Source organism: Lemur catta, chromosome 1 (genome assembly GCF_020740605.2).
Source record: "Lemur catta isolate mLemCat1 chromosome 1, mLemCat1.pri, whole genome shotgun sequence".
NCBI lineage: Eukaryota > Metazoa > Chordata > Mammalia > Primates > Lemuridae > Lemur > Lemur catta.
The window spans coordinates 110,301,658-110,324,056 of NC_059128.1; the positions used below are offsets into that span (position 1 = coordinate 110,301,658).

At 54.1% G+C, this 22,399-nt stretch overlaps 3 protein-coding genes across 5 annotated transcripts in view; 2 read left to right on the forward strand and 1 right to left on the reverse strand.

The window, feature by feature from the left end:
- CARM1 (coactivator associated arginine methyltransferase 1) overlaps window positions 1-12,501 on the forward strand; it is a 38,933-nt gene extending 26,432 nt beyond the window's left edge. The window contains exons 5-16 of one of the 2 annotated variants that reach the window (XM_045546055.1): window positions 1,859-1,969; window positions 2,807-2,984; window positions 4,870-4,960; window positions 5,179-5,260; window positions 10,207-10,292; window positions 10,459-10,548; window positions 10,997-11,134; window positions 11,214-11,303; window positions 11,405-11,517; window positions 11,663-11,740; window positions 11,980-12,048; window positions 12,229-12,501. In XM_045546055.1, coding sequence (XP_045402011.1) covers window positions 1,859-1,969; window positions 2,807-2,984; window positions 4,870-4,960; window positions 5,179-5,260; window positions 10,207-10,292; window positions 10,459-10,548; window positions 10,997-11,134; window positions 11,214-11,303; window positions 11,405-11,517; window positions 11,663-11,740; window positions 11,980-12,048; window positions 12,229-12,368 — 1,266 coding nt within the window. In that variant the 3' untranslated portion in view covers window positions 12,369-12,501. The remainder of the gene's footprint in view (window positions 1-1,858; window positions 1,970-2,806; window positions 2,985-4,869; window positions 4,961-5,178; window positions 5,261-10,206; window positions 10,293-10,458; window positions 10,549-10,996; window positions 11,135-11,213; window positions 11,304-11,404; window positions 11,518-11,662; window positions 11,741-11,979; window positions 12,049-12,228) is intronic. The other variant, XM_045546063.1, reaches the window with a different exon arrangement.
- Window positions 12,502-12,856: 355 nt separating this feature from the next.
- YIPF2 (Yip1 domain family member 2) lies at window positions 12,857-17,639 on the reverse strand. 2 transcript variants are annotated; one of them, XM_045546074.1, is made up of 9 exons: window positions 17,246-17,639; window positions 16,681-16,841; window positions 16,506-16,589; window positions 15,838-15,934; window positions 14,686-14,802; window positions 14,439-14,605; window positions 14,169-14,351; window positions 13,938-14,073; window positions 12,857-13,843 (listed from the first exon to the last, which is right to left on the reverse strand). In XM_045546074.1, exons 1-8 carry the CDS (start codon window positions 17,274-17,276, stop codon window positions 13,957-13,959), a joined length of 957 nt encoding a protein of 318 aa, XP_045402030.1. In that variant the 5' UTR covers window positions 17,277-17,639; the 3' UTR covers window positions 12,857-13,843; window positions 13,938-13,956. The 2 variants fall into 2 exon arrangements, with proteins under 2 accessions (XP_045402030.1, XP_045402039.1); XM_045546083.1 differs by having other exon boundaries at window positions 15,847-15,934; window positions 17,246-17,637.
- On the forward strand, window positions 17,474-18,939 carry TIMM29 (translocase of inner mitochondrial membrane 29). Its single transcript, XM_045546095.1, has 2 exons — window positions 17,474-17,753; window positions 17,830-18,939. Exons 1-2 carry the CDS (start codon window positions 17,660-17,662, stop codon window positions 18,516-18,518), a joined length of 783 nt encoding a protein of 260 aa, XP_045402051.1. The 5' UTR covers window positions 17,474-17,659; the 3' UTR covers window positions 18,519-18,939.
- Window positions 18,940-22,399: the final 3,460 nt, after the last annotated feature.

Sequence of the window (22,399 nt, forward strand, 5' to 3'; positions counted from 1 at the left end):
AGTGGCATTGGATGCATGTGTACATTTGTGAGATGAGTACCACAATCAAGTTCACATCCGTCACATAGTTACTTTTTCTGTGTGTGGTGAAAACACTGAAGATCTAATCTCTTAGCAAATTTCAAGTATAGTCAAGCACTGCATAACAACAGTTTGCTCAGCGATGGACCGCATATAGGACAGTGGTCCTGGAAGCTCATGATACCGTATTTTTACTGTCCCTCTTCTATGTTTAGATATGTTGCCTACAGCGTTCAGTACGGTAACTTGCTGTACAGGTTGCAGCCTGGGAGCAGCAGGGGCGTGGCACACAGCCTGGGTGTGCAGTCGGTTTGTGTAAGGGCACCATGACGATCGGACAGCAATGGAGTCACCTAACAATGCATGTCTCAGCACCTAGCCCCGTTGATAAGTGACGCACGACTGTACACAGGACAGTGCCATTCACTCTAGTCGCCATGCTGGACATCAGGCCCCAGAACATCTTGGGACCTGCTGTTAGGTCCCGGATATACTGTAAACTACCAGTCACTTCCCTGCCTCCTTTAAAAGCTTTTTTTTTAATTTTTATTTTTTTGAGACAGAGTCTCGCTCTGTTGCCCGGCTAGAGTGAGTGCCGTGGCATCAGCCTAGCTCACAGCAACCTCAAACTCCTGGGCTCGAGCGATCCTCCAGCCTTAGCCTCCCGAGTAGCTGGGACTACAGGCATGCGCCACCATGCCTGGCTAATTTTTTCTATATATTTTTAGTTGTCCGACCAGTTTCTTTCTATTTTTAGTAGAGACGGGGTCTTGCTCTTGCTCAGGCTGGTCTCGAACTCCTGACCTTGAGAAATCCTCCCGCCTTGGCCTCCCAGAGTGCTAGGATTACAGGCGTGAGCCACCGCACCCAGCCTTTTAAAAGCTTTTTAATATTGCCAAATAATGGACACTCATGATTACAGAGACGGAGAGGGAACAGTACACAAGTAGAAATTGATTCCCTTCTTGTCCCGTTGCTCAGAGGTTTCCGTTTTGAATACAGTGGGAGCTTGTGTTTTCCTTCAACATATCTTGGGGCTCTACGTGGGTCCACGTGGATCTGCCTCGTCCAGTGCCTGGGTCGTGCTGGGTCCCTGGGCCCCGGGAAGGGGTTGTCCTGACATGTCCGCCATCTGCTCTGGCCAGGCCAACCCCAGCTTCCTCCTGGCCGCCGGCTTGAACGTGCTGGAGTAGCGCTTGGGGCCTGGATGGGCCGTGCTGCTTTGGCGAGGTCCCTTTTTGCTCCCCCAGAACAGAGATCCATTTCCTGGTTCATCCAGTGCTCTGAGGGGCACCCCAAGGCCCTCCCAACTGATGCCAGCTTCCTTACCGGGTGTTCACTGTCCCAGAGCAGTTCTCATTAGAAAGCTCACGCACATCTCCACCAGAAAACTGCTCTCATTCCACTCATGCAGCAGCAATCCCACAAATCCAGAACATAGAGTGTTCTCCCAACCCTGGCCTGATCTCTGCCAAGTCAGTGTCACAGGGCAGCACCCCTGGGGGGTGCCCAACTGGTGTCAGGGTTTGGGTGTCCCACCCATGCCAGCCAAGGCACTGGCTACTTCTCTGGGCAGGAATCAGCATGGATGTGGGAGATGCTGCCACCAATGCCCCCCAGAGCCACTTTCCTCCCCAAGAGGGCCACAGATGTCCCAGAAGGATAGCTCCTCCTCCTAGAGGACTGGCCCCTGGCTCAGTTGTCTTTAGTTGTCCGTTTATTTTGACCAAGCTGGAGAGTGAAGACAGGCCTGGGTGTGACGCCTAGTGACGCACACATCCCTTATAATCACTGTCATCTCCTGGTGTCCTGCTCTCCCCTCTCCCTCCTCCCTCAGATCGTTCTGGACGTTGGTTGTGGCTCCGGGATCCTGTCATTTTTCGCTGCCCAAGCTGGAGCAAGGAAGATCTATGCTGTGGAGGCCAGCACCATGGCCCAGCACGCCGAGGTCAGCGTCCCGCTGGTTCCCGCCCAGCATCACTGGCCCCCTCAGTGCTGTGGCCACCCCGGCCCGGGGAAGCCACCAGGAGACCCGATTCCTGGCCCGGGAGGTCTGAGGATGTCACTTCTGTGCTTTGTTCTCTCCCTTGTCCCAACAACCGAGCGGTCAGGGAGGGAGGGGCCCAAGGACCCTGAGTCCCCTCCATGACTGACTGGTCACTCTTGGGGTCAGGGCAGTTGTCATTTTCTATTTTTCTGCTTCCGGCACTAAAACTTTCATTCGCAAGGTTCAAAATGTAAAAGCTACAAACGTGCAAACAGGAAAAATGCTCTCCTGCCCCACCTGGGGTCCCCCCCAGCCCAGCCTCCCTCATGAGCTATGTCCTCGAAATCTTTCTAGAGCTTTCCTATGTCCGTAGAAGCGAGCACCCATCTCTTCCTGCAGTGGAGGCGTGCCACCCTCCTGCTCCTTGCTCTGCCCCTGTCCCGTGTGTGGTCCTGTCTGTAGGACAGATCCTAGCCTTGGGATCACTGGCTTGGGGTGTGGCTTTTGTGGCTTTGCTGGCTGTTCCAGAGTCTGCTTGTCCTCTCTCTGTGGCCATCAGTAGCTGTGGGGGGACCCAGGATGCCGCCATGGGGCAGCCCCGAGACAGGGCTGGGCCTCTGTGAGCTCTCAATGGGCCATGGCTGATCCTGGCTGTGGTTGGGACACTTGTGAAGGAGGCAGAGGGGCACTTGGTGGCATGTGGGGACAAGGCCCTCCCTTGAAAGGAGGGTCTGGGGAGGGCCCCGTGGCAGGCAGGCTCTGGGAGCCTGCATGACCCTTCGGCCGGCCCGCCCGCAGGTCTTGGTGAAGAGCAACAACCTGACTGACCGCATCGTGGTCATCCCCGGCAAGGTGGAGGAGGTCTCACTCCCCGAGCAGGTGGACATCATCATCTCGGAGCCCATGGGCTACATGCTCTTCAACGAGCGCATGCTCGAGAGCTACCTCCACGCCAAGAAGTATCTGAAGCCCAGCGGTGAGTGTCCCTGCTGGCATGCGGGGCCAGTGGGGCTGGGTGGGTGGCGAGCTTCTTGGGGGGCAGGCTGGGGCAGCTGCCAGGCTGGGGCGTCTGCCGAGAGGCCAGTGCTGCACTGCCAGGCAGGCAGGGCATCCAGGGTACTTTGGCCAAGCCCCCAGGCTGCTACTTAGTCGAGCTTTTGGTGGTTCAGTTCTCTGCTTGCCTGTGTCAGTGGCCTGGGGTGTGGGGGTTCTGGGCCTTTCTCCCATCCCTACCCCTGCCCCACTCCAGCTGGCTGTGGCTTCAGGAACCCTGGGCCCCAAACAAGGCCAGACATCAGCTGCCCACCTGCCCGGACAGGATGTGGAGATGTGGAGGCGTTCCCCTCAGGTCCCCAGGGAGCCCCTGGACAACATCTTGTGTCTTGGTGCCACAGGACAGCTTCTGGTTGGGCCTGGGGATTGGGACAGATTCCGAGTTCTCTGACAGGCCCTGCTCTCCTCAGAGTCTGGGAGGTGGGGTGCGTGGACACATGGACGTGTGTGGGGTGTAGGTGCATGTGCGAGTGCTGGGGGGCAGCTGTATGGCGAGCCCATCTGTCACCTCCTGTCCGTGCCTCTTGGTACGAGCCTGTGAGTCACTGGGCAACTGTGTACATCTGCCTGTCCGTCACCGTGGGCCTCTGCTTGGTTCTGGGTACATGTCTGTGTTTGAGTGTTCCTGTATGGGCAAGGACCTGGGGCACAGAAGTCCCCAGCCAGAGTAGCAGCTGTGGGGCAGAGCGTGGGAAGCTGCAGGCTGGCGGGGCCCCAGCAGGCAGCAGTTCGCTTGGTCTGTAGGGAAGTTCTCACTTGGGTCCTCTCACCATCCCTGGATCCAGGCCTCAGAGACCTGCCTTGGGGTCAGCTTCTGGAGGTGGGCGGTGGCTACCCCTTCCCACAGCTGTGTCCTGTATCCTGTGTGTGAATGTGGAAGGTGGGGCTTCTGTCCAGCTCCAGAAGCTCTTTTGAGGATCAAAGGTAGCCTTTCCCCAGCCACACATCTCTGGGCCAGCAGAAGCCAGAGGTGCCTTCGGGCTGGGGACACTTTTCCATGGTGCCCCCAGGTCCTCCAGAGCATGTGGCCCAGCGTGTGGCTTCCAAGTCTGAGCTGAGTATCTCCCCCTGCCCCCACAGTCGTGCAGCCCAGCATTTCTAGCCTCTGCTACAGCCTGGAGGGGGCGAGGAGGAGGCAGAGTCCTGCTGGCACCTCAGGGCCTCCCTTCCCCAGCTTGGAAGGGTGGGGGGGGCCCACATCTGGCGGCCAGGTGTTCTCCAAGGGCAGGCGGGGCCTTGGAGCCCTGACTCATGTCTCTGCTCATTGAGTCACGGATGTTGGACCCTGTTCCTCCTCCTCTTTCAGGCCATGTGTCCAGATCTGGGTGGCTAAGCGGTCCACCCTGCCGGCCTGGTGTCTGCCAGAGCCTGGGCAGTGCCGGTGCTGGGAATTCGGCTTCCTCCACCCAGCCTATCGCCTCCACTGAGGCCCAGTCTACACCTCCCCCCATCCAGAGCAACTTTGCTTTCCCCAGCTGCGTGTGCATGGATGACAGCATCTGAGAGCCACCACTTGGTTAGCTGTGAGGCCCTGGCAGGTCCCTTTCTGCCTCGCAGGCCTAGTAATGGGACATAAAGATAAGCCCACTCACCTCCCCCGGCTCGATCGGATTCACTGAGGTGGCACAGGTTGAGTGGGCATCAGGGCAGATGTGGCACTCAGGACCCCTGTGTCGCATGATTGCATAAATGAACGAATGAGAGGCTGGGAAAGCCCAAGGCTGGGGATCTTGGGGCCCTCTGGAAGCTCTGCTAGGCCCTGCAGGATGCGCTTCCTGACGCCAGTACCCCCCTGCCCCCAATCCCAGGAAACATGTTCCCTACCATTGGCGATGTCCACCTCGCACCCTTCACAGATGAACAGCTCTACATGGAGCAGTTCACCAAAGCCAACTTCTGGTGAGTGTGCCCTGGTGTCCTGCCTGGGCCCCATGGCCTGCCTTCTTAGGGACCGTCCCTAGCTACCCAGGGAGCCTCAACTCCTCTTGTTCTCCTCATCCTTGGTAGGACCTAAAAGACTTGGGCTGCACGAGGGCCAGCTGGGAGAGAAGGCAGGGCTACCCCACCTGCCTCTCCTGCGCTGGTGACCTTGCCATCGGGGTGGGGGCTTCCTGCAGGTACCAGCCATCCTTCCACGGAGTGGACCTGTCAGCCCTCCGAGGTGCTGCAGTGGACGAGTATTTCCGGCAGCCTGTAGTGGTGAGTTGGACACCCAGGGCATTGTCACAGTTCTCCATGGACATGGCTCTCCTGTGTGTGATGGGAGGGGGCATGGCCTTCATCCTCAGGCTTTGTCTGAGCTGGGCGTGCAGCCTTGGGGCAGCCACTGCCCCACTCAGCCCTCGCTTCTGCCCTGCACAGAGCTCTCTCACAGAGATGTTGCGACTAGAGTGGCAATGCATGTAGAGCACTTAGCACATAGCAAGCAGACGGTATGTGCCAGCTGTTAGTATATGACTTGATCCTTAGTGATCTGTGTAGATCCATATTCAAAAATCAAGAGTGTAAAAGAGAAATGCCTCCCTACCTCCGATCCCACCTGCACAGCTTCCCTTCCTGTAAGCAAACAGTGTTTCTTATCTTTCCAGAGGTTTCACACTTAAATGTACATATATAAATACATGTATTGTTTTAACTGTTTTTCCTCACAAAATACAGCATAATCAACATGATGTTCTGTCTTAATTTCTCTGTGGTCATGTAACGTATGATTTCATTTCTTTGAAATTTGCTGAGATTTGCTTTACGTTCAGTATGTGGTCTCTTTTGGTTAATGTTCTATGTGTACTTGAAAAAATACATATTAATCACTTGCAGAATGCAGTAACTAGGTCACATGTGTTAATCACATTGGTCACAGTTTCTCTTTCTCTCCTTTTTTATCTGTTTTTCCTATCTATTACTGATCATGGACTTGTTGATTTTTCCATTTCATTATGATAATTTTTGCCTTATATATTTTGACATCATGTTAAGGGCATACAAGCTTAGGTTTGTTATCTCTTCCTGTTGGATTGATTCTTTTGTCATTATAAAGTGTCTCCTTTTATCTCTAGTAGTACTTCTTGCCTTAAACTCTATTTTCTTGTAGTAATCCAGCTTCACCAGCTTACTTTTGATTAATCTTTATGTAATCTATCTTTTTCTGTCCTTCTACTTCTAACTTGTTTTCCTTATTACTTAAGATTTGTTTCTTGTAAGCAGCATATAATTTTATTTTTTAAACAAGATTGAACTCTTTGTTTTTCAATTAGAATATTTAGACCATTTATATTTTATGTAATTACTGATCTGTATGGGTATAAATCTATAAATCTATCTAATCTTACTATTTTTCTACTTATCCTGTTTTTTCTTTATGTTTTCTTTGCCTTCCTTTTTTTTTTTTTTTTTTTTTGAGACAGAGTCTCACTCTGTTGCCCAGGCTAGAGTGAGTGCCGTGGCATCAGCCTAGCTCACAGCAACCTCAAACTCCTGGGCTTAAGTGATCCTCCTGCTTCAGCCTCCCAAGTAGCTGGGACTACAGGCATGCGCCACCATGCCCGGCTAATTTTTTCTATATATATTTTTTTAGTTGGCCAGATAATTTCTTTCTATTTTTAGTAGAGACGGGATCTCACTCTTGCTCAGGCTGGTCTCGAACTCCTGACCTCGAGCGATCCACCCGCCTCGGCCTCCCAGAGTGCTAGCATTACAGGCGTGAGCCACCACGCCCGGCCTTCTTTGCCTTCCTGTTTAAAATAATTTCTATTTTATTATTCTGTAACACGCCCATCCCCATGTTTTTCACTAGTTTTGGGAGACTCTTGGACAGTATCTCTTTAAACACTATCTTTGCCCATCCGGTTTCTCCTTCTGTAATGCCGATTACATGTACAGTGGACCTTTTCACCATGTCTCAGATAATTCTTAAGACATTGCAGTGAATGTATCATGTGATTCTTACATACTTTTCTGTCTTTTCCATCCATTTTTTTCTCATTACTTCCTTCATAATTTATACTGCTCCATTGTCCAGTTGCAGTTCTATCTCGTGTCTAGTGTGCTTTTCTAACTCTTAATTTCAGTTACTTTAATTTTTCAGGTCTAGTTATCCTAGTTCTCTATGAAATTCTCCATTTTTTTAAATCCTTTTTTTTTCTTTAAATATTAGTTGTAACTATCTGATCACTTTCAGTGTCCGGAATGTTTCTCTTTGTTTCTAGTCTTGGTTTTGGGTCCTGGCCCTTTGGTCTTGTCTCTTGGTGTCCCTGACCATTGAATGCCAGAATGACAAATTATAGAGGGTCTGGATGCTGTTTTTCCTTCCAAGGAGTTGTTTTTCCCAGGCAGTTAGCCATATGGACAGATCACCTTGGTCCCCTTAGGCATTTGAGATATTTTGAGGCTGCTTTTCGGACTCTATTTGGCTGGCCTACTTCCTGGCTTCCCTGTAGGGCAGCAGTTCGCAAACATTTTGGTCCCAGGACCCCTTTACAGTCTTAAATATTGAGGATCCTAAAGAGCTTTTGTTTACATGTATCTATTAATACATTGTCAATATCTCTTGGTATTACAGACTAAGGCCAAGAAACTTAAAAATCAACCCATTAAAAAAAATAATAAACCTATTACATGTTAACATAAATAGCAATTTTTTATTTAAAAAAATATTTTCCAAAAAATTTTTTTAGTGAGAATATGGCTTTTTTTTTTTTTTTCTTTCTTAAGACAGGGTCTTCCTCTGTCTCCAGGGCTAGAGTACAGTAGTGTCATAATAGCTCACTGAAACCTCAAACTCCTGGGCTCAAGTGATCCTCCTGCCTCAGCCTCCCGAGTAGCTGGGACTACAGGTGCCACCACCACACCTGGCTAATTTTTCTATTTTTAGTAGAAACGTGGTCTCACACTTGCTCAGTTTCGTCTTGAACTCCTGGCCTCAAGTGATCCTCCCTCCCCAGCCTCCCAGAGTGCTAGGATTACAGGCGTGAGCCACCATGCAGGCCTGAGTAGTGGCATTATTAATGGGTACATGTCTTGTCTGGCTTAATAGAAGATGGCCAAATTCTGCATCTTCAAACATCTTGGTATTATTATGAAAACAGCTTTGACCTTGAGGGTGCCCTGGTGAGGCGACCACTGTTTGAGAACTGCTGCTTTAGGGCGCAGCCTTCAGTGTCTTAATGCAAGCCTGGCGGTTGGCGGGGCCCTCCTCCTAGCCTTCCCAGCACCAATATGCTGCCTGTTCCTCTCCTCGGTTTTCACGTCTCTTAGAAGCTTCTTTCTGCTTGGTTTTTTGGTTTCCAGCCTCCCCACCCCACGCAGCTCAGGAACCGGCCACCGCTGGAAGTGCAGTTGCGTGCACACCATCCACCTCACTTTTCTGCTTTTCCCTCTGCTTTAGCATCATGGTCCCTTAAGCCCTGAGCTCCCATTTGCTTTCCCCACCCAAGGAGGCCCCTGAAAAGCCAAGGGCTGTTTTCTGCCCTGCCTAAGGGGAAAGGGCAGAGGCCAAAAAGGGCTCTTCTCAGCACATGTCCCCTTTTCTCCAAGATCTCAGCCCCTGAAGTCCTGGCTGCTCTAGTTCCTCCCCAGTGCTTCCAACAACTGGCTTATTTTTTTCCTTTGTATTCCATTCAGCTCACATAGTTCATGGAAGGCAGCACCCAGTTTTTGTTGTTTTTGTTTGTTTGTTTGTTTTGTTTTGTTTTTTTGAGACAAAGTCTCACTCTGTTGCCAGGGCTAGAGTGCCGTGGCGTCAGCCTAGCTCACAGTAACCTCAAACTCCTGGGCTCGAACAATCCTCCTGCCTCAGCCTCCCGAGTAGCTGGGACTACAGGCATGCACCACCATGCCCAGCTAATTTTTTCTATATATATATTTTTTTTTTAGCTGTCCATTTAATTTCTTTCTATTTTTAGTAGAGACGGGGTCTCGCTCTTGCTCAGGCTGGTCTCGAACTCCTGAGCTCAAACGATCCGCCCGCCTTGGCCTCCCAGAGTGCTAGGATTACAGGCGTGAGCCACCGTGCCCAGCCTGTTTTTGTTTTTGTTTTTTTTGGTTTTGTTTTTTTTTTTTTTAGACAGAGTCTTGCTTTGTTGCCTGGGCTAGAGTGAGTGCCGTGGCGTCAGCCTAGCTCACAGCAACCTCAAACTCCTGGGCTTAAGCGATACTACTGCCTCAGCCTCCCGGGTAGCTGGGACTACAGGCATGCGCCACCATGCCCGGCTAATTTTTTCTATATATATTTTAGTTGGCCAGATAATTTATTTCTATTTTTAGTAGAGATGGGGTCTCGCTGTTGCTCAGGCTGGTCTCGAACTCCTGACCTCGAGCAATCCACTCACTCGCCTCGGCCTCCCAGAGTGCTAGGATTACAGGCGTGAGCCACCGCGCCCGGCCGTGTTTTTGTTTTTTTAAAGAGATGGTGTCTCACTGGGCATGGTAGCTCCCACCTGTAACCCCAGCTACTCTGGAGGCTGAGGCGGGAGGATCACCTGAGCCCAGGAGTAGTTGGAGGCTCTCCAGCCTGGGTGACAGAGCAAGTTCTCCATTTCGTAAAAACAAACAAACAAACAAACAAACAAACAAACAAATGAGGTCTCACTCTGTTGCCCAGGCTGGATTCGAACTCTTAGCCTCAAGGGATCCTCCTGCCTCAGCTTCTCAAGTGGCTTGTGCCACTGCACCCAGCTAACACCCAGTTCTTTAACTTGCTTTTTTCGTTAGCTTGCTTAGAAGTTTATCTTGGAGATCTTTCCCCATCCTTTTACAAAGAACCTCTTCATTCTTTCTCACACACACATGGTCTTTTAATGGGTGGGCTCTCATTGTCAGCTGGATGGTTTCCAGCGTGTGGCTACTCCAAACAGTCAGAAATTATACACATGAGGTTTTTCATGTGTGTGTGTGTGTCTAGAGATACCCCAAGAGTGTAACTGCCAAGTCTCTGTTGCGGATGAACATTTGTCACTTTTCAAGCTGTCACCTGATTGCCCTCCCACCAGGTCACCCTCCCCTGTGCCAGGTCTGAGAAGGGCAAGCTGATTTTAGCCCAGCGGCCTAGAGGCCATGGCCAGACCGAGACCCTGGGGAAGGGACAGGGCTCTCCCTTTCCACGCTGGCCCCTGCGCCAGAATCCAGGTCACACCTGTGGTCTCTCTCAGGACACATTTGACATCCGGATCCTGATGGCCAAGTCTGTCAAGTACACAGTGAACTTCTTAGAAGCCAAAGAAGGAGATTTGCACAGGTACCGGCACGCGCGCCCCGTCCTGGGCCCAGCTTGGGCCGAAGGTCAAGGCCACCACTGGCTCCCACTGGCATCCTGCTGTCCCAGGGCAGGAGGGCAGGGGCCCCAGGCCTCTGCACTGGGCCCCCCTCTTCTGTCCCAGCAGCCACTGCCCTTTGCCTTCCAGGATAGAAATCCCATTCAAATTCCACATGCTGCATTCAGGGCTGGTCCACGGCCTGGCTTTCTGGTTTGACGTTGCTTTCATCGGCTCCATGTGAGTGCAGCAGAGCAGGCCATGCTGCTCCCAGGGGTTCCTGCCGCTGTGACCCGGGCTGGGCTGGGGGTTGGGAGCTTGGGACATGACTCTTCTCAGCTCCACTGTCCCTTCCAAAAGGGGGTGAGAGCTTGTCTTTGAGCAAGAGACTGTTGTGGGTGGGGCGTGTGTGTCTGCTGTGTTCTGAGTACTGTCCCTCGTGGGCCCTTGTCTTGTCTCTCAGCATGATGTGTCAGGGTGAGTAGGCACCTCGTGGCTGCAGATCCCTAGTGCACACGTGTATGTGCATGTGTGTGTGCCTGGGAGCCAGCCTGTCTCAGCTCCAAGGCCCCAGGGGGACCCATCACAGCGGGGCGGACACTTGGGGAGAACTCAAGGTATACAGGGTGGGAGGTTGCCCGAGTGGTGGCACTGGCCCAGTCAAGTGCATGCCTGTCCCTCTTGACAGAATGACCGTGTGGTTGTCCACGGCCCCAACGGAGCCCCTGACCCACTGGTACCAGGTCCGGTGCCTGTTCCAGTCACCACTGTTCGCCAAGGCTGGGGACACGCTCTCAGGGACATGTCTGCTTATTGCCAACAAAAGGTGTGAGCTGCTGCCTGGGGCTGGGGGAAGCAGGTTCATCCGCCCCCTGGCTCACGTCACCTCCGTGCCCTCTCCACAGACAGAGCTATGACATCAGTATTGTGGCCCAGGTAGACCAGACAGGCTCCAAATCCAGTAACCTCCTGGATCTGAAAAACCCATTCTTCAGGTAGGAGGGGCCCTCAGCCCACTGGGGGGTGCTGCCCCGGGCCCTGCAGCCACCCCACACCCCGCCGGCCTGCCCTGCCCATGGGCCTGTCTCTGCCACAGATACACAGGCACGACGCCCTCGCCCCCACCTGGCTCCCACTACACATCTCCCTCCGAGAACATGTGGAACACGGGCAGCACCTACAACCTCAGCAGCGGAATGGCCGTGGCTGGTAAGTCAGCCCCACCCATAGCGCCGGCCCACACCAGGGGAGGGCACAGCCAGCAGCCCTGGGTGACAGGCCCAGCCCCTCCTCTGCCCTGGGGTGTGCCTCTGGCACCCCCACACAGGACACTGACATCTCCCCCTTGGTGCAGGGATGCCGACTGCCTACGACCTGAGCAGTGTTATCGCCGGCGGCTCCAGCGTGGGCCACAACAACCTGATTCCTTTAGGTGAGTGGCCCCCCAGTGGGGCGACAGCGGGTGGTGCCCAGGGCTGCTCTGGGGCTGGGAGGGGCTGGCGGCTGGCCAGGTCAGCCTGTGCTTGGTCCCTTCACCTCTTGCTCTTCCTCGGGGCTCTCGGCTAAGGCCCTGGATCCTCTCTGCCTCGCTCTGCTGCCTACACTGTGGGCTGCGTGGCTGGGGGCGGTGACGCCGTCTCCCTTCCTTCCTTCCTCCCTCTCGCTACGCAGCCAACACGGGGATTGTCAATCACACCCACTCCCGGATGGGCTCCATAATGAGCACGGGGATTGTCCAAGGTAACGGCGGGTGGCAGGGGCGGGTCCCTTGGGGGCCCAAGCTAGCGTATGTCGCTGTCCGTCTGTCTGGGCGCCAGCCTGCCCTGTTGCCTGCCCTCTCTCTCTCTGTCTCTGACTCTGCCGGGGGCCGGGTGGGCCGGGCACAGCGCTGGCCCCTCAGTGCCAATGCCCACCCTGCAGGGTCCTCCGGCGCCCAGGGCAGCGGCGGCGGCTCGAGCTCGCACTATGCAGTCAACAGCCAGTTCACCATGGGCGGCCCCGCCATCTCCATGGCCTCACCCATGTCCATCCCGACCAACACCATGCACTACGGGAGCTAGGGGCCCCGCCCCACGGACTGACAGCACCAGGAAACCAAATGACGCCCCCGCCCATCCTGCCCCACCTGGCGGCTTTCCCCCTTGTACTGGAGGAGCCCGAACACCTGGTCACAGCCCTCTTTGCTATGGGAACTTGGACACTTTTTTACACAATGTTGCCGCCACCCCCACCTCACCCCACCCCCACATCCTGGCCCTGAGCGCGTGTCGCTGCCATATTTTACACAAGATCATGTCATGGGAGTCCTTGTCCCCACCTCCTGCCCTCTCCACCCTGACCTGGATTTGACATCTGCTATAACAGGCATGCTGGGGCCTGCCAGCTGCGACAGGGTGGTGGCGGGGGGGGGGGGGGGGGGTGCAGGGGAGCAGCTGCCCTGCACATCCCTCGGCACCTGCCCCTGGCCTGGCTCCAGAGGGAAGGCGGTCTGGCCAGGCGGGGCCTCCCCTTCGGCGACCAGGCCTTGGTCACAACGGGCGTGACATGCTGCTTTTTTTAATTTTATTTTTTTACAAAAAGAACCAGTGTCAATCCACAGACCCTCTGAGAAGCCAGGCTGGCAGGCCGAGCCAGCAGCCCCTCCCCCAGACTCAGAGGCTCAGCGGTGAGGGCGGCCTGCCAAGGCCCCTCCCCACCAAAGGGTTCACCTCACACTTGAATGTACGACCCACCCCATTGTCAGGAAGGCCTCCGTCCTCGGCCCCTGCCTCTTGCTGCTGTCCTGTCCCTGAGCCCCTGCAGGTCCCCTGCACCCCACACCCAGAGCTAGAACACGTGGCCGCAGGCCCTGGGCCTGGAGGGAGAGTCACCGTCAGCCACTTGGGGCAGACAGACACACCTCAAGGATCTGTCATGGAAGGCGTCCTTCTCCCTGTAGCTAATGTCAGGCCTGTGTATTTCCCCTCCATACGCATAGACGCTCCAGTCCCTACTACTAGGATGGCATTTTGGCCCCTCCCCAGACTGGGAAGGGACCATGCAGGGACCTCCCCCTTTAAAAAAAAAAAAAAGAAAGAGAAAAATGAAATAAACAGCCGAGGAAATGTGTGTTTCAGCACAGGCAGTTTTCTTCTCCTTCTGCTCCCTCGTTTCTAACACCCCAAACCCAGAGCTGGAGCTCAGGCCGGGTGCGGCCCCGCAGCGCGCAACCAGGCATGACGGGCGCTCGGGAGGGGCTGCCCCTTGGCCCTGCCTCCTGCGGCGGGCGAGTGGAGTCGTGTCAGGGAAAGCAGGAGGTCCCCGCAGGCAGCCGGGGTTGTGGGGGCCCCTGGCCCTGCTCTGGCGGAAGCACCCTGCTCAGCTGCCCCTCCCCCGCCTTTATATAAATTCTCTGAATCACCTTTGCATAGAAAATAAACGTGTTTGCTTTGTAAGAAAAGTCTGGAAAGCAGCAGAGTGATCTTGAGGTGTCAAGGGAGCCTCCAGTCATCGTCGGGGTGTGGCTGACAGACAGACATGTCCCCTGAGGTTTTCCCTGGAAAACAAACTCCCAGTAGCAGACCCAGGACTTGTCACTTTGGGGGCTGGCGGAGGGCAGTGCCCTCGCACAGCTGGAAGCGGCTCCTTACCTGCAGGATCTGGGCCTTCTTAGGAGGTGGCCATGGACTGCGGCAGGGTGGATGGCAGTGGCACATTTGGGGGCAGAGGTGAAACTTGGGGCATAGGCGCCAGGTGCTCCGGAGGCAGTGACTGGAAGAAGTACAACTGGACGAGCCCCCCGGGGTCAGCAGCAGGGCCAGCCCACCACCCCACCCACCACCACAGCCCGCAGCCCCGCCTGGGACACCCTAGACATGCACCTTACAGCCCAGGGCCAGGAGAGCATGGAGCAGCACAACGGCAGACAGCAGCGCCACAGCCACCAGCCTGGTGTCCTCTCGGACAACCGGCCAGAGGGTGAACACCAGCCCAGCAGCTGACAGGGCCAGGGCCAGCGCCCCAAAAAGCCACTGCAGCCACGGCACGGGAATGAGCCACAGGACCTAGGGAGGACATGGGCAGCTGGTGACCACACTGGGTGACCCCCCCACATGGCACCCAGCACCCACTCCTCACTGGGCCACACTCACCACCATGGGAATGAAGATGAAGAGGGAGTAGCCGTAGACGCTCACGGTCTCCAGGAAGGTGTAGGGCCCCATGCGTTCCCGGACACCCTTGCGCCACCACAGGAAGCCCCACAGCGCCAGCGGCACCAGCCACGCGTAGCAGTAGATGGTGATGCCGGCCACAGTCACTGGGGGCAAGGTGGGCAGTCACCCCTGTTCCTGGGAACCCCTGGCTCCCCCAGCCCTGCTGGGTGCTGGACCTGCTTACCCTTGTGGAACTGGGGGCTGTAGTGGATGGAGGGGTCCCTCCTCTGGGCCAGCACCAGTGTCAGGTTGCCGGTGACAGCCAGGACAAAGGCCAGCGTGGCACAGATCCAGAAAGGGCCTGGGGAGAGGAGGGGCCACTGAGGCTCCCAGACCCAGCACTCCCAGGACAGTAGGACGTGTCCCATCTCATCCGTGCTGGGACCACAGCCTCTTCCAAAGCCACCCACCCAACTCACCAGGTCACTGGTGACCTGGTGGCCAAATCCAGTGCCGGCTCTCCACTTATCATTCCCCTGTGGAAACCCTCAGAACGTGGATTCAGGGTTGCATGCTCTTGGCCTTTGTCTCACCTCGCTAAGGGCAATCCTTCCACCTCTATGGCCTCCCCCTGCACTCCCCGACCTCCTCCCCTATGTGTGTGCTCACTCCTGGCGTGCCCCCTCCAACCCTGGGGCCTCTGCCCTGAACTGTAGGCTCATGTTCAAGTTCCCACAGGGGCATCTCCAACTCCATCCCTCTAGCAATCGTGGCAGAAATCCCTGGAGCCATCCTCGGCTCCTCCCCTCCTTGCCCCCATCTACTCTGACAGCAAGTCTGGTCCCTCTATGAATCCAGCCACCCACAGCCTGCGCCTACCGTGACCACCTCTGCGCCATCTCCTGGCTTCTGCCTTCGAACCCTACAGTGGCCAGAGGAACCCTGAGAACATGCAACTGAGATCGCTTCTCACCACAGCGTGGGAGGCCCATGTGATCTGTCCCCTCACCTCTGCGAGCTCCCAGCTGCAGCTCACTCAGCTCCAGTGACACACCCACCCTTCAGTTCAGGCGAGTTCCCACCGCAGAGCTTAGGCACTTTCTGGAACCCTCTTCCCCTAGGTCACTCCCGCTCCTCCCCATGTCAACAAGGCTCATTCCCTTACCCTCCTCAGGGAGGCCTGCCCTGAAGCTCCTGTGCAGGACAGCAAGGCCGTGTACACTCTGAACTGCTCTGCTGCTCTCTGGCCCCGCCACCTCTGCAGTCTGTCTCCATCTCCCTGAACAGAAGGTAAGTCTCCTGGTCTGTGCAACTGATTTGTTCTCAACTGAACACTGGGGCCTGCCACTCAACCCACATTTGTAAAGTGAATAATCCACTGAACCAAATGCACAACCTCGCTCACCGTACAGATCCGGCCGATTCCGCAGATGGTGCCGGACAAAGTTGTGGCCAGGCCGGGGCAGCAGTGAGCCTTTGATCCGGTCCATGACCTGGGGGACAAGGCTAGGGTACAGGACGGGGCCTCCCATCCATGTTCCGTGTGCACGTCTGCTCATTCTACCCCTTCCTCTCCTGCTCCAAACCCTTCCCTGACTCCCCATCACCCTCAGGATAAAACCCAAACCCCAGCTCCTTAACAAAGGCCCTTGGTGATGTGGCTTCTGCCTGCCTGACACCCATCTCACACTCTCCAGCCAGATCCAGCACCAGGAAGCTTCTGAGACACTTCACATGCTTCCTCTCACCTTTGGTCTTCTGCATATGCTGTTCCTGGTGCCTGGAACATACTTCTGCTTCCCCTACTCTGTCCTGGGGAAATCTTCCTTCCCCTTTAGATCTCAGCAAATTCCTCACCTCCTCCAGGAGGCCTTTCCCTGAGCCACCAGATGGTGTGTCTCCCCTATTTTACCACAGCCCTGGACACACCATAACCCTTAGTTATGGTCCCTTCTAACCACCTGGGTGGGAGCTTTTTTATCCCACGGAGCCATGCCCAGGTGAATGGTGGCTGAACCCCATGCGAGACTCTAAGCCCCATCCCACCTGCTTCTGAGGCCTGACCTGTGAGGTGTCCACGTCAAAGAAGCTCTGATAGTAGCCAAAGGTCCAGAATCCAGGCTGTGGCTTCTGCTGCTCCTGTAAGAGCTGCACAGCACAGGCTTTCAGTGCCTGCCCTGACAGCCTGGGTCAGCTGGGGGCTGGACAGAGGCAGGGCACGGGGACTTAAGTGACTCACCGCTGCCTTGTCACTGTCCTCCTCCACCTCGTCCTCGGCTCCATAGCTGCCACCTGAACCCACAGCCACAGCCACGTGCCCTTGTGGGGTCAACTGATTACTTCTGCTCGTGGTGGCTGCATCTGGGGTCTCAGCCAGAAGATTAGTGGCTTCTTCAAATTCTATGGAGAGGGAATACGGGACACTGGCATATTGTTGGGGTGGAAACAATTTGGCTTGGCCCACTGCTCATCTGGTGGGCTTCTGTGATAATTTCAGTGCTCTCCCTAGGCAGGGCCCAACATCCTCAGTTTGGGGGAACGGAGAGTAGGTCTGTTCCCTTTCCCTAACATGGACTGCAATTTAGAATTGGTCCTGGGATGGGGTCAAGATCTGGGGACTAGAAGCTCAGGTTTGAGGTCTGAGTTCAGGATGGGAGCGGGGTTCGAGTTAGGGATGGGTGTCTCTCCCTGGGGGTCAGGGTTCACGGCCCACTGGGGTTCGGGTTAGAGGAGTTGGAAGCTGCATGGGAGGTTCTGGCGAGGGGCGGGAGTAGGAGCTCCGGCCACGTCTGGGCCGCACTCACCGTGGAAGGTCAGCTCGTCGGCCGCTGCCATGGTCGCTCAGGGGCGTCACCACATCCCTCTCTGAGAATACAGGCCGAGCGGGCCCGCGCCCCTTCCGGAGCCTGTCCGTCAGCCTCGAGCCTTACCTGGCGGCTAACTGCGCCCACGGGGGCTTGCACTGGCCGCCCGGGCCCCACAGGTATACTCTGCCTACCTCACCTGAGTCCACCTGAGCCGGCGCGGCTGGAGCTCTCTACGCCTGCGCGGCCCGCCCACCAGCCAGACGCGACCCCGCTTGGACCGGACAGCAACATCCGGTGACGTTCCGTTTTCTACTCTCTTCCGATGGGAAGCCACTTCCGGCCACGTTGGCGCGTGCGCAAAAGGCTCCCGCGCATCAAGAGTTCCTTTTCGGAAAACGGACCCCAAGGCGGATGGCGGCGGCCGCTCTGAAGAGACTTTGGTCCCGAGGCCGTGTAGAGGCGGGCGACGCGGCGGCAGAGAAACCGGGCGTGTGGGCTCGGTTGGGTGAGTAGTAGCGGAAGGCGAAGGGATGGGCTGCTGCAGGGGTCGGGCCGCTCTCACCGCGCTTCTCTCCCCTCAGGCGCCTGGGCCCGCTCGCTGCTCCGGGACTACGCCGAGGCCTGCGGGGACGCGGCGGCCGCCGCTCGGGCCCGGCCGGGGCGCGCGGCGGTATATATGGGGCTGCTGGGCGGCGCGGCGGCCTGCTGCGCGCTGTCGCCGAGCGAGGCTGCCTTCGAGGAGGCGTTGCTCGACTCGTCGGGGACCCTCCTGCTGCTGGCGCCGGCCACGCGCAACCGCGACTCGGAAGCCTACGTGCAGCGGCTGCTCTGGCTGCGAGGCCGCGGCTGCCTGCGCCACGTGAACCTGGGGCTCTGCTCGCTCGTGTACGAGGCGCCCTTTGACGCCCAGGCCAGCCTCTATCAGGCCCGCTGCCGCTACCTGCAGCCCCGCTGGACCGACTTCCCGGGCCGGATCTTGGATGTGGGCTTTGTGGGTCGCTGGTGGGTGCTAGGGGCCCGGATGCGCGACTGCGACATCAACGAAGAAGAGTTCCTTCACCTGCCGACACACTTGCGCGTCGTTGGGCCCCACCAGCTGCACTCCGAGACCAATGAGCGGCTCTTCGACGAGAAGTACAAGCCCGTCGTGCTCACTGATGATCAGGTGGACCAGGCTCTGTGGGAGGAACAGGTCTTGCAGAAGGAGAAGAAGGACAGGCTCGCCCTGAGCCAGGCCGACTCGCTGGTGCAATCGGAGGTCCCGAAATGAGTTCAGGGCTCCGAGCCCTGGCAGACTGTTTGCCCGGAATTGTGCAATTGGTGTGAGTGAGCCCCACGTGCAGAGTCACTGAGATGTTATGTGTAGAGTGTCCTTTCACTAGGTTTTTACAAGTTTGGTGAAGCCTTTCTCTCTTTCTCTTTGTTCCTTGTTAGCTGAAGTTAATTCAGAGCCTTCTTGGTTTAGCAGTTGGGGAGAGCAGAGTGACTTGACCTTGTAATGTTTATCACTGCCAGAGCTAGTAATGAGCCTTTTACATAATCCTTTATTTTCCCCCCACTGGGCCTCACAGTCCCCATGACATTGGTCAGGTGACTCTCAAACTTTCCCACGACCTTTCAGATTTTTTTTAAATTTGAGCTGAAATGTTTTTATTCTATGATCTATTCTGTTTTTTATTTTTATAAGTAACATTTATCCCAGGCATGGTGGCAACATAATGAGACCCCATCTCTGAAAACATTAGAAAATTAGCCGGGTGTGGTGCCCCTGCGGTCCCAGCTACTCTACAGGCTGGAGCAGGAGGGTCGCTTGAGCCCAGGAGTTCAAGACTAACCTGGGCAACATAGGGAAACCCTGTTTCAAAAAAATAAAATAAGTGACACTGAGACATCGTGTGTGACCTTCACCCAACTTGCCCCAAATGGGAACACCTTAAATAACTAATACTAAAGTAGGGAATTGACATTGGTGTGGCTATTTGGATGTTACAGGGAAACTTTTTGCAAAAACAAACTGGTTTTACTATATTGACAGTGATTAGAAGTGACTTGGAAAGATAAAGCATTTTCTGATCTGTAAATCTATATGGAATCATAGATTCTGTGTATGTTATACTGCAGTAAACCTAAAACAGAGTGCTATGAAAAGGAGTAAGTTAGTGTATGTGCTTCGTACTTAAGTAGGTAATGGTAGTCATACATTTAAAGCTAAAGTATTAAGGGAATGAAACTATCTGTCACCTCAGTGGCCTGTGGCTAGTTAATAAAACTAGGAAATGAAACAACCGTCTTTTTGTAATGTTTGTGTTTGTGTGTTTTGCCAAGTTTTGGCACTTGAACTTTCCATTCATAATATGAATGCATTGAACACGTTGATTTTTATACCCTTATTTGTGGGGCAGGGGAGTATCTTGTAAGTCAGCATCTCCATTTTACAGAGGAAAAACTGAGATTCAGAAAGTTTGTTATTTTTCCAAGGCTGTGGCAGACCCAAGATTCAAAGTCTGTAACTCCCAATCCTGTGACTTAATCCTCGATCCGGTGGAACTATCTTTAATCTTAATATGTTGTCAGAAGTTATTAAATACTGCTATCACTAGCCATAAGTAAAAATTAAATGTGAAAATAAACGTATAAAAATAAATGCAATGAAAACAAAAGACAAATGGTAGTAAATTCTAATCCTACAACATTACCTGCCAAAGTCTACATAAATGCTGCCCCGATTGTTAGAGGAATACCACCCAACTTCAAGGAAGGGTTTAGGACATGCTGGCTTCAAAGTGGGACTTGTTTCTGGCTATGATGAGAAGTATTGAAAGAGGAGCCACGTGTTCATTGGCTGGAGTGCAGTGCCATGATCATTGCTCACTGCAGCTTCAATCTCCTAGGCTCAGCAATCCTCCTGTCTCAGCCTCCCCAGTAGCTGGGACTTTGAGTCAGTAATTAAATGCCACTTGTGACTTACAGCCAGGGTGATTGTTCCACACAAATTCTCTGAAGCTACCGGAGCTGTGAAGCTGAGAGGCTATTGGTAGGAACTGTGGCTTGGCTTTGGTCAGGCCTTTCCCTGAGGAGAGTCCTACTGTATTTTGCCCCTTGCCCTAGCAGTTCCAGCTTCCTGCGTCTATTGTAAGGCAAGAGGATGGGAGCTGTGAGATGGGAAGGGGACTGAGTGGACCTGGTGCTGTGCATCTTGGGGTACAGTCTTCCTGTTCACTGCTGAGCTCCCAGCACCCCACAGTGCTCAGCCCGGTGTGGGCCTCAGCAAAGTTAAGAGAGTTGACAGATACTGCGTGTGAACATTGTGGGTGGGAGCTGGATGGTCTTGGTGGAGAAGGGACGTGGCCCTGTAGTCTCAATCTTGCTCTCGAATCCGAAACAGCAAAGCAGTTGTATTGCCTACATTCCCATAAGGACAATAGGATCTTGGGGATAAGTGGGCTTTTCAAAAGAGTTTGGATCTCAGCTTTTACGCTGTCTAGCTTTGTGAGTCAAGTGACTTCTCCATGCCTCAGGTTTCTTATCTGTAGTTAGGGTTGTTAGAAAAATTAGATACCACACTAGAGCACTTGGGTCATAGCAGGTGTTCACCGTCCATGGTGTAGCTGTGTGGGGAAGAGTATGGCTCTGAATCCACACTGTGGCCTTCCCACTTTCCCAATTTAGGGCAGAGGGGCCACTGCCCCGCCTACTGGCACGGGAGCCACCATGTGGGTAGGACTCAGGAAATGGTAGAGCCAAGGTGTGCTTGTCCCTCAGGGCCACAAGACACTGGAATCTAATATGAACAGTTTCAAATTTTTCCTTCTCACAAAAAGAAACGTATATATATTCTTGATTAGCTTTAATCCTTTGTTTTCAGGCCGGTCCAGGAGTCATCCTCCATCACATCTCCACTGTGCAGTATCTTTCCCACTGTTGTGATTAGGAAGGCCAGCAGAGGGCACCAGAGATTCAATTTTGAGAACGGGGCTGGCTTCTCCTCAACCTTACTTAGCCCCCATGGGAATGGCTAGCCTCAGGTTCCTTTTGTCCGCGTGCAGCAGTGGGCAGAGGTCGTGCATTGCCACATGCATCCTTTACCACGCTTTAGAACTGGTCAGATGATGGCAGAAGTCGGGGCTGCTGGGAGGGGCCGCCTCCATCCCTGGAGCTTTGCCTTTACCTAGTCAGCTAGCAGAGGAGGCTGTGAGTGGTTCTGTGTGGATGGGCAGTGCCCTTCCCTCCAGACACCTCCAGGAACTCTCCTTCCTGGAGTTTTGGGAAGAGCAGGATCACCCAGTTTTGCTTGAGTCCAGGAGTTTGAGGCTGCAGTGAGCTATGATAATGCCACTGTCTCTTAAAAAAAGAAAAGAAAAAAAAAAAAAAAAGGAAAGACTAGGCAGCCACTGTCATGGGTAGATGAGAGGCTTGGCACTGCTAGATTTTCCTAACCCTCAGGCACTGAATATGCCAGTAATTAAAGGAAATCCTTTCTAAATTCCATTAAATACTTGCACCTTAAACACACAATGATCTTTTAATCTTCCCTCCGAGACCAGGCTCATCCTCTCTGCCACTGAGCTAAGATGCTTTACTAAATTCCCCAAGACATTCTCCTGGTCAGTTTGTACAAGCCGCAAAAGAGAGGCAACCTAATGATTTTTTCCTAACTTGGGAATTAAAGTGTGTTGAGGAAGGTGCAGTCCTGAGTTGGGAGCAATGTGGTTTGATTCCATCAACATCTGCCCATGCCAGGTGAGGCCAGGCACTGTTAGATCCTGAACAGAACACTCTCCCAAAAATGGTACCTACTAGAGGGTTCCAGCTACTTCAAACTCCAGAAAATGCAATCTCATCTTGGGTGGCAGCCAGACATGCACACAACCTCAGTGCAGGATGAGACTGTCAAATAAAGGACAGGACAGTTGGGTGGATGAGAACCAAGCTGTTTAATAACAGCAATCACTTCTGGATGGTGGGAAAATGGGTTATGTTAATAATTTTATTTTCTTTTTGCTCATCCCTATCTCCTAAATACTGTACATGGAATACATCATAATAAAAGTTCAATCAGTTGTGTGTTTTTTTTTGAGACAGAGTCTTGTTCTCTCACTCTCCCTTCGTCCTTCCCCAGAAAACCATTTACCCACTTTCTGTCACTCACAA